This window comes from Papaver somniferum, chromosome 5 (genome assembly GCF_003573695.1).
Source record: "Papaver somniferum cultivar HN1 chromosome 5, ASM357369v1, whole genome shotgun sequence".
NCBI classification, from domain to species: Eukaryota; Viridiplantae; Streptophyta; class Magnoliopsida; order Ranunculales; family Papaveraceae; genus Papaver; species Papaver somniferum.
This window is the reverse complement of record NC_039362.1, coordinates 72,427,061-72,441,058: the sequence shown is the minus strand read 5'-3', so window position 1 is coordinate 72,441,058 and position 13,998 is coordinate 72,427,061. Positions and strand designations below refer to the sequence as shown.

Sequence of the window (13,998 nt, the reverse complement as noted above, 5' to 3'; positions counted from 1 at the left end):
TATGAATAGTATTTGAGGAATAATAAATAATTTCTACATTAATTGAGTTTTTCCATAATAACCAAAGTTCACCATTTCTACCAACTGAAAGAGCAATATGATAATTTGCATATCCATACCGATTAATTCTTTGAACAAATTTTTTTTAGATACTTTGGTTTTCGAAAGAAAAAATATATCAGGACTAGTACCTCCAAGGAATAAATTAAGTGCCCTAATTATTTGGGAATTCCCTAATCCCCAACAATTCCATGATAAGGTTAACATCTATCATGGAGCAATTTAGGATTTGTCTCCTTACCTTCTTCAGAGTTGTTGTTGATATTCATTTTTCTTGAGGAGAATTCTTCCTAATATAGTCTTCATCTTTTGTTCTCTTTGGAGTACAAGGTTCCATGTTATTACCAATTTGAATTGATAAATTTTGTCCTTGCAGCCTTACAATTTCATTCTTTTTTTGAATATTTCTCGCAGAAATTGGTTTGGAAACTAATTTTTTCTCCTATCTACATCATTGATTCTAGTATAAGCCATGATGAGATCGAGGCATTCGAATTTTCAGTGGCTAACCGAACTGTACTTACAATGATTGTAATGTCATTCGAGTTAATTATCCTTACAAGGTTGTCTGGATTCCTTTCACTGGGTTGAGGAATCGGTTTTCCTCTATCGATACTCAAATTCCTATTATTCCTTATTATAGTGTTACCAAGTGAGTTTGATAATTATCCCTCAATAGTTGAAGAAGCATAAAAAACTATAAAGGCCAAAGATTTATCCGGAATACAACTTCAGGTCTTAACCTTGAGTTTTGTTTATTTCCACGTGTACCAAAACTTCTCATGAGATGATGATCTTGATTGAATTATTGTTTGATAAGAGACATTTAAGTCTACTTGATGGGACATGGATATATAAGAGGTCTTCTCTTTAGTATTAGTATTTTGATATTCATCAACCACAAAAATGTCCTTGAATTCTGGGACTTCATTAATCTGAGTTTTTGCTGAAGCATTAATGGATAGAATGTATATTGTTTTGAGCATTTCCATTGCTCATTGATGAACATCTTCATGATATTCTCTAAATATGTATTCTTTATAGTTGTTTAATTTGGGGCAGACTCTCATTGAATGGCCAGTAAGTCACAATAAAAAACAGAATTTGGGAAGTAATTAATACTTCAAAGTCACTGCATATCTTGGATTGTTTCAGAGAGGAAAAGAGATGGCTTGTGGAATAGGATGATTGATATCTATGTGAGTCTTTGTTCTTGCAAATTTCCCCCAAGTAGTTGCTTCATACACTAAACTGGGACGAGTTTTGCCTATTCAAGAGACAGATTCAAAGACAAACATCACACTGAGATTTGCTACTGGAAGACCATGAAGTTGTAATCCAGATTTCACCAGTAGAAAATTTACATTCACAAGGAAGATTTCCTGGAATATATTTTTTTTAGTCATATAAATCATCCTTTATAATCCAAGGGATATTATCCATGATCATTTGTGAATCTGAGTATGATTCAAACTTAACCAAAAAAGATTCATCAGTAAAGATAGAGATGTAAAGAGCATGGTTGGTTTTCCAGAATTTTTAGAGAATTTACCTCACTATAGTTATTTATGGTGGCTTGGCAGTGATAATTTTTATAACTAGACAATTCTGGTAGTTGAGCTTGGAACCAAGAAAATGGGTACTAAAGTTTACGATTGATGAAGATTTTTCCTGAGATAATAAATTTTTAAAATGCTGAAGGAGATCATTATATGATTTTGAATTAGGATTATCATAGTTTGAAGACATGTTTGCAGAAAACGGATTTTGTTATGTAATGGAAATGCCTAAACGTTTGGATAAAAACCGATAAAAACAGTTACTTGGGGGAGTTACTAGCAATTACAACAACTGAACAATTAAATAACCGTGAGAAATCTAGAAAGAAGATTAATTGGTTGCAACAATGGTACTATAACTGATTAAAATGATGAATCAGTGATGAATCTACTTTGAAAACATGGGACTTTGAAGAATTATGGAGACTGGAAATGCATCAGGATACAAACAACTTTAATGTTAAAAAAATATTATTGTAAAAGAAAAATCCTAAAGAAGTAATTAAAGCAGTGGTTCTAGATAAATTGTGTCCATGGTACATACAAAAAACCGTATACAAATGAGAATGGTATATCCTTTTTGGGGATTTAATGGACCACATACGAATGTCATGGGATTCACCACAAAAACATTTTATTTTTCCTAGTGATTTTGAAGAAGTTTTTCAAATAGTTGGTTTAGAATTTTTGTAATATAAACTTATCTTTAAAAATTTTAATTTTAAATTGCCCGAATGTTATTGAAAACATGAAAATGGCTTCCAAAAAGAAAAACAAAAATATATTAGATCATTGTTCGGTTGAACCCGTCAAGCGCTTATATGTCAAGGTCGATTGTCATATTTTAGTTTCAAAACTCAAGGTCGCTTGACTAGATTACTAGAGTCAACTCCGTTAGGCTAGACCACGAAGTCTAGAAATGCTGAGACAAACTCGTGTTATTGTGAAGAACCTGAAGACGTATCGACATCAATGAAGTTAGTAACACAAAACTTGACTTGTTTCCATTTCTATATATTTTGCTTTCAAATCGTTTATATTGTTAACATATCATGCGAAGTTATATATATGAATCTCTAGTATTAAAGACTTGGTCATTTCATTATGATCAAAGTATCAAGGAAGAATAAACAAGTTGTATCAAAACTTTGGTATATTGAATTACGAAGTATAACGTCTGTCTTTTGAGCTTCATAATTCCGACAAAGACACTATCTTTTAACTTGTCGCTAGATTATGTATTGAACTTTAGGTTGATTCATTACATAAACAAACTATGTTTAAATACATGAGTTTAAGGAAGTAAACTTGCAAAACTTGTTTCATAGTTGAAAGGAATCAATAGGTTTGGTGGTACGATTCATATTGGAGATCTGTCACAGGACCGATTCCTATTGGGGATCTTTAGCAGGATCGGTCCCTACCTTAAGTATCTATAAATTGATAAGATTCGGTTCTTATTTGATGTCTTTTATACAAATAAACTAATCATTTGTTTATTCAAGTCAATATTTGTGTAATGTTTGTTTAAACTATCAATAAATATGAATGATAATTTTTATTTTTAAGTATTTATGTCATCTTCGGTAGTTACGGTTGCATTGCATATTCCAATTCAAAATATTTATGTTTTGCTTTAAATTTATGAGATTTACTTTCGATTTTTATTAACCCCAATGTTTCGATCTCATATTGATTATCTCTTATGGTTTTGTGACTTTTTGATTTAGCACATTATAAATCTAACATTTTGGGTTGCTTTATCAAATAATCATCAGATGATATTGATTAAACTCATGCGTGAAGTCGCGATTCTACTATTATCGATTTATGTTTCATAAGTTGTGTATTTATTATACATGTGAGTTTCGGTTTTAGCTTTTTACTTTGGCGCGTAATAGCTAAGATCTTGTCGACCTTTCTCTGGTAAAGTTTGTATTTCTATGATTCTTTTGTCTTGCAGGGAATAACAAAACAACGAGGGAGATTTCTATATTGAACTAGTGCTTAAATGTCATATATTTGTGGGGTGAGTGGTTAAGGAAACCGAGGGAAGAATTATTTTGATAATCCCTTTCCCTATATGAAAAGTTGATCAGTTTCGATCTTAGTTTCTCATATCGAAGTGAGGTAACGGTTATTGTTTGGTAAATCGTTTTCCTGATAAGAAAAGATGGGATAATTCCTATGTTTTCTTTTGCTTAACGAAATAAGGTACAATTGTTTCCCGTTAAGAAAAAATAAGTCAATTGTGATTTTTGTTTTTTCTTAACAAAAAAAGGTTCAATTGATTTAGTCCAATTGATTCCTCATAAGAAAAACTAATTTAAATCTGATCTTAGTTTAGGCTTATCAAAACAAGGTACGATTATTCAAGTCTAATTGGTTTCTTGATAAGAAAGCTAATTATCTAACCTAGTTTAGACTTATCAAAATGAGGTACAATTATTTTTGTATAATTGGATCATGTTAAGTATCTAAGTTAATTCTGATCTTAGTTTGACTTATCAAATTAAGAGAAAATTCCTTCGTGTAATTAATTTCTTGGTAAGAGGCTAAAACAAATTACTTAGGTAGTTTCGGTTTTATTACTGCTTATCAAAAGTGGTATATTAAACCTTTTGGCTTAGCTCTTATAGGTTGTATCCAGTTCTTATGACCGTGAAAGGTCCTTTCGAAGTGCTTATTGTATTTTTTTTCGTTTGTTTTATTTTTGTGACAAAAAGGGAGGAGAAATATATGGAGTATACGGTGTCTTATAATCAAAGATAGAGGATATTTGTGCTGAAAAGTATATATCTGACGAAAAAAGTAAAGCATTGACTAAGGGGGGGAAATATATCATCATGTTGTGCAGTATTACATACTACAAAGGTGAATAACAAATATGTTCAGATTGAATATATACCTAGCTTTTTTTTAGGGGAAGTAAAGTTTTTTATTATTCGAATGCTTTAACAACGACATTTATTTTTGAATATTTGCAGGTTATTGTGTTGTTGAAACTTGGAATCAAGCGTATGAATTTAAGAGATTGTTATGTAATGTGGTATCTTTTAATTCTTGTATTTTCCATATGTAATAGAGTTTTGTCACTAAAATGAACAAAGGGTCAGACTGTTAGAGCGTTGCTTGATTGACCTACCAAGCGTTGGTATGTCAAGGTTGGTTGTCATGTTTTAGTTCCAAAACTCAAGGTCGCTTGATTGGATTACTAGAATCGACTTCGTTAGGTTAGACTAGGAAGTATAGAAATGTTGAGAAAAACTCGTGTTACTCCGAAGAACCTGAAGACGTATTGACATCAACAAACACATCATCCTTCTTTTTGAGGTTAGTAACACAAGACTTGATTTGTTTCCATTTATATCTGCGTTGCTTTCAAGTCGTTTATATTGAAAACATAACATGCAAAGTTATATATATGAATATCTAGTATTAGAGACTTGGTCATTCCTTTATGATCAAAGTGTCAAGGAAGAATATACAAGTTATATCACAACTTTGGTATATTGAATTTCGAGGTATAACGTCTATCTTTTGAACTTCGTAATTGCGACATAGATATTATCTTTATAATCTTTTACTACATTGTGTATTGAACTTTAAGTTGATTCCGTGCCTAGAAAACTATGTTTAACTACATGAGTTTAAGGAAGTAAACTAGCGAAACTTGTTTCGTAATTGTAAGGAATCAATGGGATTAGTGGTCCCATTCCTATTGGGGATCTATGGCAGGACCGATCCCTATTCAGGATCTTTAGCAGGACCAATCGCTGCCTTGGGGATCTATAGCATGACTGATCCTTATTGGGGATCTCTTGCAGGACTGGTCCCAATAGTAGTTTCTTATTTTCAGTTTTCATATACACTTTAAGGTTTGTAGGCACAGGGATACTAAAGGAACTAGGTTATTTAGAGTTAGTTTACTTGGTCTCTACTATACGTAGTTGGTAGTAGTCTTTGTGTAATGGCTTGATTTTGAGAGTATTCAAAACTGGATTAGGTCCCGGGGTTTTTCTGCATTTGCGGTTTCCTAACAAAATCCCGTTGTGTGCTTTTACTATACTTTCCACGTTATAATTATTGTTTTAGTTATAATTATTGTTTTAGTTATAATAAAGTAATTGCACTTGTACATTAAACAAACACTTGGGTTTGTTCCCTATAGTTAGGTTCAGTATCGATACCTATTTTATATACCAAGTGTACACCTTGTAGTTGTTATCTTCTTGAAAGTCTTTGTTTATATTAGATCATGCAAGGTGTGTGTCAAATAGGTTGATATCGAGAATATTATGGTATACTAGATACCCTCGTCATTTCACCTTAAAATAACAAAATGGTTTTGGTCATATCCATTTGCTCGGTCTGTTTAGATATTTTATATTCATTTAATTCTTTTAACACATATGATTTTAGAGAGTTTATAAGTCTGTCCGGAACTCCTTTTCTTAAAAAAGAAATAAATCAAAAAGCCAACTTATTATATATAAAAAAGAACCGCCAAATTTCAGAAAGAGTTTCACGTTAAGGGAGTTATGAGATAAAGCCTCGTTAATAGGCCATATCTAAGATCAAGCCCGACCCAGATATAGTATTGCAAGGTATGACTAACTCTTCGAATCAGCCTCATGCCATGCTCATCGTAAATCTAACATAGTTATAAATGGCAATAACCATTTTCTAATGCAAATTTTTGCATTTTAGTATGGCATTTGTATAGGTTATGTTTCAGCTTTGGCCGTAACCATTGTGAGCAAAATTATAACATATATGCTATATTTTGGCAATATCGTGAATGATCTAAGAGAAAATCAGTTTACGTCTCAGTGTCCCTCTACAATATTTAGAATTCAAGATTATAATGATAATCAAATTCAATTTTATATCTGTTAGTTTTTCTCTATTATAAAATATGCAACTTTGTTACCATCTCTTTTCATATTTTTACAATTTCAAAGACTCTAACTCATTAGGTAACTTTTCGTTTTGAAAACTATCTTTTGACACGTCCAGTGAACATAAGAGTTTGTTTCATAACAAGCTTGAGTACTATTTGATTATGTAAATACAGAATCTTGTTATAACACCCTACACTCTTTACAACTAATCATCCATGAATGCAGGCTTCTCTTGACTCGTACATGCAGAGTCACGCATAGTTAGTTCAGAGCAGTATTTTTTGTTTATTTATCATATGACGTGTTGATATTATCTTTAATGTGATCATCAAATGGATGGATTTATCATTCTATGGCGCCTCCAGGATCATTTGTACAATAACACCATTTTCCGCTGAGATAAATATTAGTTAGATTCTGGAAATGGTGTGGTACCTATTTTGGTTCTATGGTGTTATGCAGGTGCCCAAATTTGCCAACACTTAAGATTAAGATTTGATACCTAATAACTGCATAATTTATTATTTTTGTATGTAATCCATATTCATATATGCTGGGTTTTGTGTAAATTACTCTGTATTATTCTTGTTTTATGTATTTTGTAGTTTGTTAGGTGAATCGTCCAAAAGTAATGGAAATGACTATGAAAGTGTTAAGGAAGTGAAGTATTACAAGCGGGGAATAACCTAAAGAACAAGTGGGCCATGAATATGCGACAAAAATGGAGAAATGCAGAAAATCAATTTGCTCGGTTGATGTAAAGATTCGGCTTGCATCTTGAGGATATAAAATTCCAACGAGCCTACAACCACTCAGCTCTGATGCATAATGAACATTTTATAAACAAAATATTGAAGCCAACTTGGATTTGGTTTTGATTGGTTGTTGGGCCTCATCGGGGTTGCATGAAAAGGAAGATGGTTTTGGGCTTGTCTCAAATGAGAATTTTGCTATAACTTAGGTATTTTGCGAGTATTGATACACTTGCTTGTACACAAGTGATTCTACATTTTAGGATAAATTAAAAAAATAAATAAAATTAAAAAATAATAAACCCTGAACCCCTAAACCTTAAACCCTGAAAATTAAACCTTGAACTCTAAAGTTTAAAGGCTACACTTGTCTTTTAAGTCGCATGTGTTATCCCACACATGTGACTTAACTTGGTTGGATGGAAAATGTGATGGAATGGGGCATATTCCGAACTCATTTTTCTGTTTTTATCAATATTTTTTCTTCTCAGGCAATCTCCTTGTAAATAACTTAACGTCACAAAGTGTGGTACCTGTGAACACAGAAGTAATGATGATGTCTTCGTGTTCACAATCAATGTTCGCAATGACAATAAATGTGATATTTGAAATATAAAAATGAACACATAATAAAATAAAGAGGGGAACACTGTGCATAAAAAGCTCGTCATCGTTCTATTTATACTAAGCGTGAATGCATGACAGCGATCAAAAATAAGTGTGCAAGACAAGATAAGTAAAATAGTAAGTGCAGAATTTACATGAGACAACCATTTACGTGGTTCAGCTCTAAGGCCTACATCCACGGGGTATTGAGGTTTTCACTATGGATTGACCGGAATTACAAAGCTTAGTCAAATGACTCTGAGTAAAGAACGAACGTAAAGTAAAAAGGGTGCAACTCATACCTAATGTTTACACTCACTCTCTACTAATAATTCTCTCTTCAATTGGTCGACCCCTCTTCCTTGGTGGAATGGGGTATTTATAGACTCTTTATGTGGGCCCCTTCCTCTTAATACAATTGTTATCCATTTCCTAGATTTATGTGCCAAACCCGAAGATGATAAGCGTTTTTTCCCGACGATGTTCCCACGGTAATACCTTGCACCGAAGATATGCCTCTGCTTGAGCCATCCGAACTGTGACAAGTATCCCATGTTTGTAGCATTTAATGTTGGTGGTTGGGGTAATTCCCACGCTCGAGACAGTTGTTGCAGCAACTGTCACTTCAATGTCAGTAGACTTCATCTCCTTCGTCCATTTTGAATTCGTCTTGGGATGGGGTAAAGTAACTTATTTGATTTCATATCGTGCTCCGCGATAGTCTTCTCATCGGGTATTCCTTAACTCCTTGGCCGTTGGATTTGCTTCTTGATAGATATGTGGCAGATGATGGTTTGTGGATCGGGATGTTGAATCGTGGTATCATATTCTGATGCTCCTTTATGTCATGATGTACACGTGCATTATTACTGCCACATGGCCAATCTTGAATTAAGTGTATACAATTTTCCCCTTTTCTTCCAAGTTTGATGAGGGTCAAAGTTTGAAGAAAAATCTTCTCTTTCTACACGTTTCCCACTCCTTGCAATAAATTCCCCTCGATTTTCGCGGCGGTTTTCTTCTCCATCTATTGCGGTTATAAATATGAGAGAGGGTCTAGGCATAATGACTTTTATTCTTATTTTCATTCTCATTCTCATTCTTTTATCAGTTTTTCCCCTTCTCAGAGAAATATTAACTTCTTCTTTTTCTTTTTGTTTCTTAGTTCTTCATTTTTTCTGTTTTTGGTGTTTGGACTGTTGTTGTCTCGACTTTTAATACTCTCATACCTGGATCAATTGAACTGCTGGTTGTTTGTTCATCGTCATCAGTCTCTAGATTCTGCCATTATTACAGGTACGTTGAAGCTGTTTTCGTTCATTGCATTTTTCATTTTCTCTATTCGTTTCTGTTACTGTTTCCCATGGTTTCGTGATGAAGACCATTATGTACAAAAGTATATATACTTGCCCCTGTTCTTTATCACGAAATCTGGGGTTTTGAGATATTTTTCCGAATAGCTTTGGGTTTCTGGTATTCTTGTGATGCTCTTGATGCATGCTGGTGCAATTTTACAGATGTAGTTTTGATTTTCATTTTCCTTCAATGTCCTTAGGTTATTATGGCAGGCGATGAACGAAGATCTAGTCCTTATAGATCTCCACAACAAAGTCCTTATAGATCTCCACCACATAGAGGTCATGATGTTTCTACTTTGAAGATTCCACTGCAAATATCTTCCCAGCGGGGTGTTCCTGCTTCTTCTCAGTCAGAACTTGGTCCTCAAGGGCCTTCTTCGTCGTCTGACCCAAAAGTTTCTATTCAGAAGGGGGCGTTATTTAAGTTTCTCGGTACGCAGTTGATCGTCCCACATCCAGATCATCTTCGCAACGTTCTGAACCGTTGGTAGCTCATCCTCTTCGGGTCATTGCACCGTCAATCCTCTCGGTTTCACCTAGCTCTAAATCTTCGTTTGAAGGACTCTTCTCCGGATCAAGCTCCTCCTCTTTCGTCAAGGAATCCGTCGGTGAAGAAAAAATCTTCGAATATGGATCAAGCTCCTTCTAATCCTCCGCCGAAGATATCTTCGGGTAAAGCAGCGTCTTCGAGTGTTTCCCCTTCAGTGCAAACTACTTCAGCTCCTCAGAAGAAAAAACGGGTTCTTGTTTCCTTTCAAAACATTGATCTTGAGGAATTTAAAGTGAAGCATGGTCTTGAACATTTCGAAGTTCGTTTTTATGAACAAGGGGATGACATTACTTATGAAATGATAAAGAACTATAAGTATGATTCCCAGCACCTCTTGACTACTGTTCACGCACTCGAAGCGGGTCTGATGCTTCCTTTGTATAAGTGAAAGGATTCGTTTTACTATGATGTGCTGGCTCATCGTGGTGATTCCTCTACTTCTAATACTCATTTTCGCATTGTGGCTGTAGTTGCAGGAAATCCTACACTACACCCCTCATATGATTTCATTATTACTCAACTCATTTTTAGATTTACACTCTTAATTTTATTGATCAATCTTTGAATATTCTTACAAGAAAAGATAAAGGAATCAAGAATGACCTCTACTCTAGACTTTCTCTCTCCTATTTACTTGTTTCTTACTCAAAAAAGATCTCTGCCCTTCCTTTACAACTGAACGACTATTTATAGGGAAATACATAGTGGATGACAGCTAATCTGTCCTTTATTTTCGAATATGACTTGCGACATTCTCGCAACCTTACAAATCTTAATCTCGCAAACTCTCTAATTTTCGCAGGACCATCACATCTTTCTCATGATTTTAGCTGACGTCGTTTATTATATCATTTCTGAAATTGTTCTGCGACGCTGTTGTGTTGTATTGTTGATGATTTCGCTAAGATATTATTGTTGCGAGATTCTGATCCTACATCTTGCCTCTTCTCATATCTTTTCTGCGAAGTAGAGAATGATGTGAGAAACACCGCAGCTGTTCCTCTCTTCATATTATGCATTTATCACACGTATTCTTTCTTCCATCCGTTTCTTGACACGTATTTTGTAACCGCTGCTTTTTAACCGCTTATATCTTCCCGTATTAATCGTGTTTATCTTCTCGAGGAAAAATTCCCTCTATATATATTCTTTCTCACTCTCTTTTTCTTTCTTTTTATTTTCTCTGCAACTTCATCGTTCTTCTGATAATTCCGTTATTGCAACTTTTCTTCTTTCTTCTTCAATCTTTTTAAGTTCTTCTTCATCTTCATACTATTTGTTCTGCAGATCTTCATCATTCGTAATTTTCTTCGAAATAATCTCCCTTCTAGTGTTTTCCATGGATTCATCAAGGTTAATTTTATTTTTTCTTCTTTATGGGTTTTGCTGAAATTGATCTTGTTTACTGCCTTATTTGATGTTGTTTATGTGATTCCCATACTGTTGTTATTTCAGCAAAAGCGCCTCCAACACTAAGTTTACGGTTCAGAACCCTAACATTCCCAAACCGCAGCATAAAGTTGTTGCGCATAAAAGAAAGTCTGCGAATGAGAAGGTAGTAAGAAACATTATCCTTTTCTAATAACAATATTGTTGCCTCTGTTTCTTATCTGGATTGTAATTCGCAGGGTGATAAGGATGTCAATAAACCTCTCCACCTTAAAACAGTTCAAACTTCTGTTCAATTCCACTTACTTATCTGTTCTAAATCTCCTGCGACATCTTCGCAAGATAAACCCTTATCTCCAATTCGCGAAAAAGCTTCCTCAAACTTCATTTCTTCAACTGATCTTTCAATGATTGAAACCCCCTTTGTTGATCCTTCTGTGAATGAAACTTCTTCTCTTCCTATTGAGAATGTTTTTCAACCTTCTATCATTGCCAGTTCTCTACCTGAGTCTCTTCCCCTTTCGAAAGAAACCGTGGAAGGAATAGATATTGCTTTCAGAGTTTTGTCTGAAGTCCTGGATGATGGCAATAAGTCCTCCATTTATCCTGTCAAGTCTAATGTTTGCAGAATTCTGAGCAAGCATTTAGGTTCTGACAGAGCTGCTTCGCAGACAGCTTTGGAAAAAGAGTGTAATGCTCTTCGTCTCGAAAATCAAAAGCTTCAGAATGTTTTGTTGGATCGTGACAATCTTCGCAAGAATAATGATGAATTGAGAGGTATGATTTTCTTATCTGTGTCTTCAATTTGCCATTTTAATGGCTTTATCCTTCCCATATTTAATTATCCTTGAAATCCCTCTTTCGCATGTTAAACCTTAAACCAGAAACGAATAATGGAGAGATATCAATTTGAATCTGCTGTTGAAGAAGCCCGTGTTGATAAAGAAATTTTGATGGATAAATATAACCAATTAGATAACCTCTATTCATATTCTCTTGATCATATAAATAATCTTACTAATGAAAATACCCAATTAGTTCAGAGACAAGATTTATTAAGTAATGAAGTATCTCGCCTTTCTTATTCTTTAACTAAAGCTAATTTAGGGATGAAAACTTTATTAGATGAGAATAAAACCTTATCTCAAGAGAAGCAAACTTGTTTAAACAAGATGGCGATATCTTCGCAACAACTTAGCATTCTTAAGAAAGTATGTGATGACCAAGAGCAATCTCTTCGCTCTTTGAGAAATGAACTTAAAAAAGTAACAGAGTCATTTATCGCTGAAAGAAATACACTCATTCGAGGTAGAATAGCTTTAAGTGTAAAGGAGAATCAACTTAAAGAACAATATTCCAAATTAGAAGAATCTTATTCTTCTCTTGCGAAGAAAAATGCCTTTCTTATTTCTAAAGAGAAAAATCTTCAGTCTCGACTTAAAGGTTTAGTTGGAGATAAATTTGATGACGCAATGGACCGTTGGGAGAATAGTTGTCTGTCCTTGATTCAATACCTTATTTCGCAAAAGGAAGGTAGCCATAATAGTTTGACTGCCTTAACTATCTTTTCTTTGTCATATTTTTCTGAGTTCTTCATCTTATTGAAATTTTGTATTCTACCTTTCGCAGAGTCTGAGAAGAATCTTCATTCCTCCATTTCTGTTTTGGAGGCTAAATATGCCAAAATTCGCAAAGAAAATGCATTGCTCGTCTCCGCCCTTACTGGTTCTCGCGACCGACCAGAAAGAAGACTTGATTATCTTGCTTATTTTAAGGATATTCAAGATAGGAATCATCAGAGAGCACTTCTTCGTCAAGTTCATCTCCGGGCTGAAGTCCTTGTAAATGATATTTTATTGTCCAAATCTCTTCCTCCTACGTCAATTGAACCTTTGGAAGTAGATGATGATGAAGTTCCTCGTCCTGCTGATAGTGATTATGATTATGAAAGTGGTGCATAGGATGATTTCTTGGAAGGTGAAGAAGAAATTCCTTCTAAGGAAGCATCTGCTGGTGTTAATCAAAATGAGAAAGAAATCTCTCCTGAAGAAGTATTGCTGGCGATAATCAAGGTGCTAGTCAAGGCGAAGATCAGAACCGAAATGAAGGAGAGGCTTGCAATAATGAGAACATTGGCGAAGAACGCCTGTTATCTCCTGCTAGTGGAATTAATACTGAAGCTTGAGCTTCTTATCTAGTTTTATCTTCTTGAATTGTCTTACTTTTATCACTTTTGCGAATAATATTCTTTAACCAACTTTGGAATCAATTTTTCCTTTTAGTATTTTGCTGATGAGAAAGATAATGCTTCTTGTTTATTGATTCCCATACTTGCCTCCCATTATCTTTCTTGCAAAAAATAATCTGTTACGAATACTTATAAATATTTTGTTTTATCATGTGGTCTTATTTTGCCTTCCTAATTAAAGGTCTTATTATGCCACCTCTTTTCATTGCGACAAAATCGCAGGACGTCCTTGCACTTTCATGCAAAAACCCATTGATCTTTCCTTAACTTTTTCTTTTGTATTATGGCCTCTTCAGGAATGTTGCGACAATATGACAAGCCTAAATATTCTTGCGAAAATAAATCCCCATGACATTGCCGTCTTGCGACGAAATCGCAGGACGTCTTCGCACTTTCATGCGAAAACCCATTGATCTCGTCTTATCTTTTTCTTTTGTATTATTGCCTCTTCAGGATTGTTGCACAAATATGACAAGCCTTAATACCTTTGCGAATAAAAAGCCTCATGACATTTGCGTCTTAAGACACTTATCAGCTCCCCAATGGAGGGTGCCGCCCTTATCTCCCCCCCC

General features: G+C 34.3%; 1 protein-coding gene across 1 annotated transcript in view; it reads right to left on the bottom strand.

Moving 5' to 3' along the window:
• The window catches only part of LOC113279175 (B3 domain-containing transcription factor VRN1-like), a 55,537-nt gene extending 47,011 nt beyond the window's left edge, over positions 1-8,526 (bottom strand). The window contains exon 1 of the mRNA XM_026527879.1: positions 8,380-8,526. Coding sequence (XP_026383664.1) covers positions 8,380-8,526 — 147 coding nt within the window. The remainder of the gene's footprint in view (positions 1-8,379) is intronic.
• Positions 8,527-13,998: the final 5,472 nt, after the last annotated feature.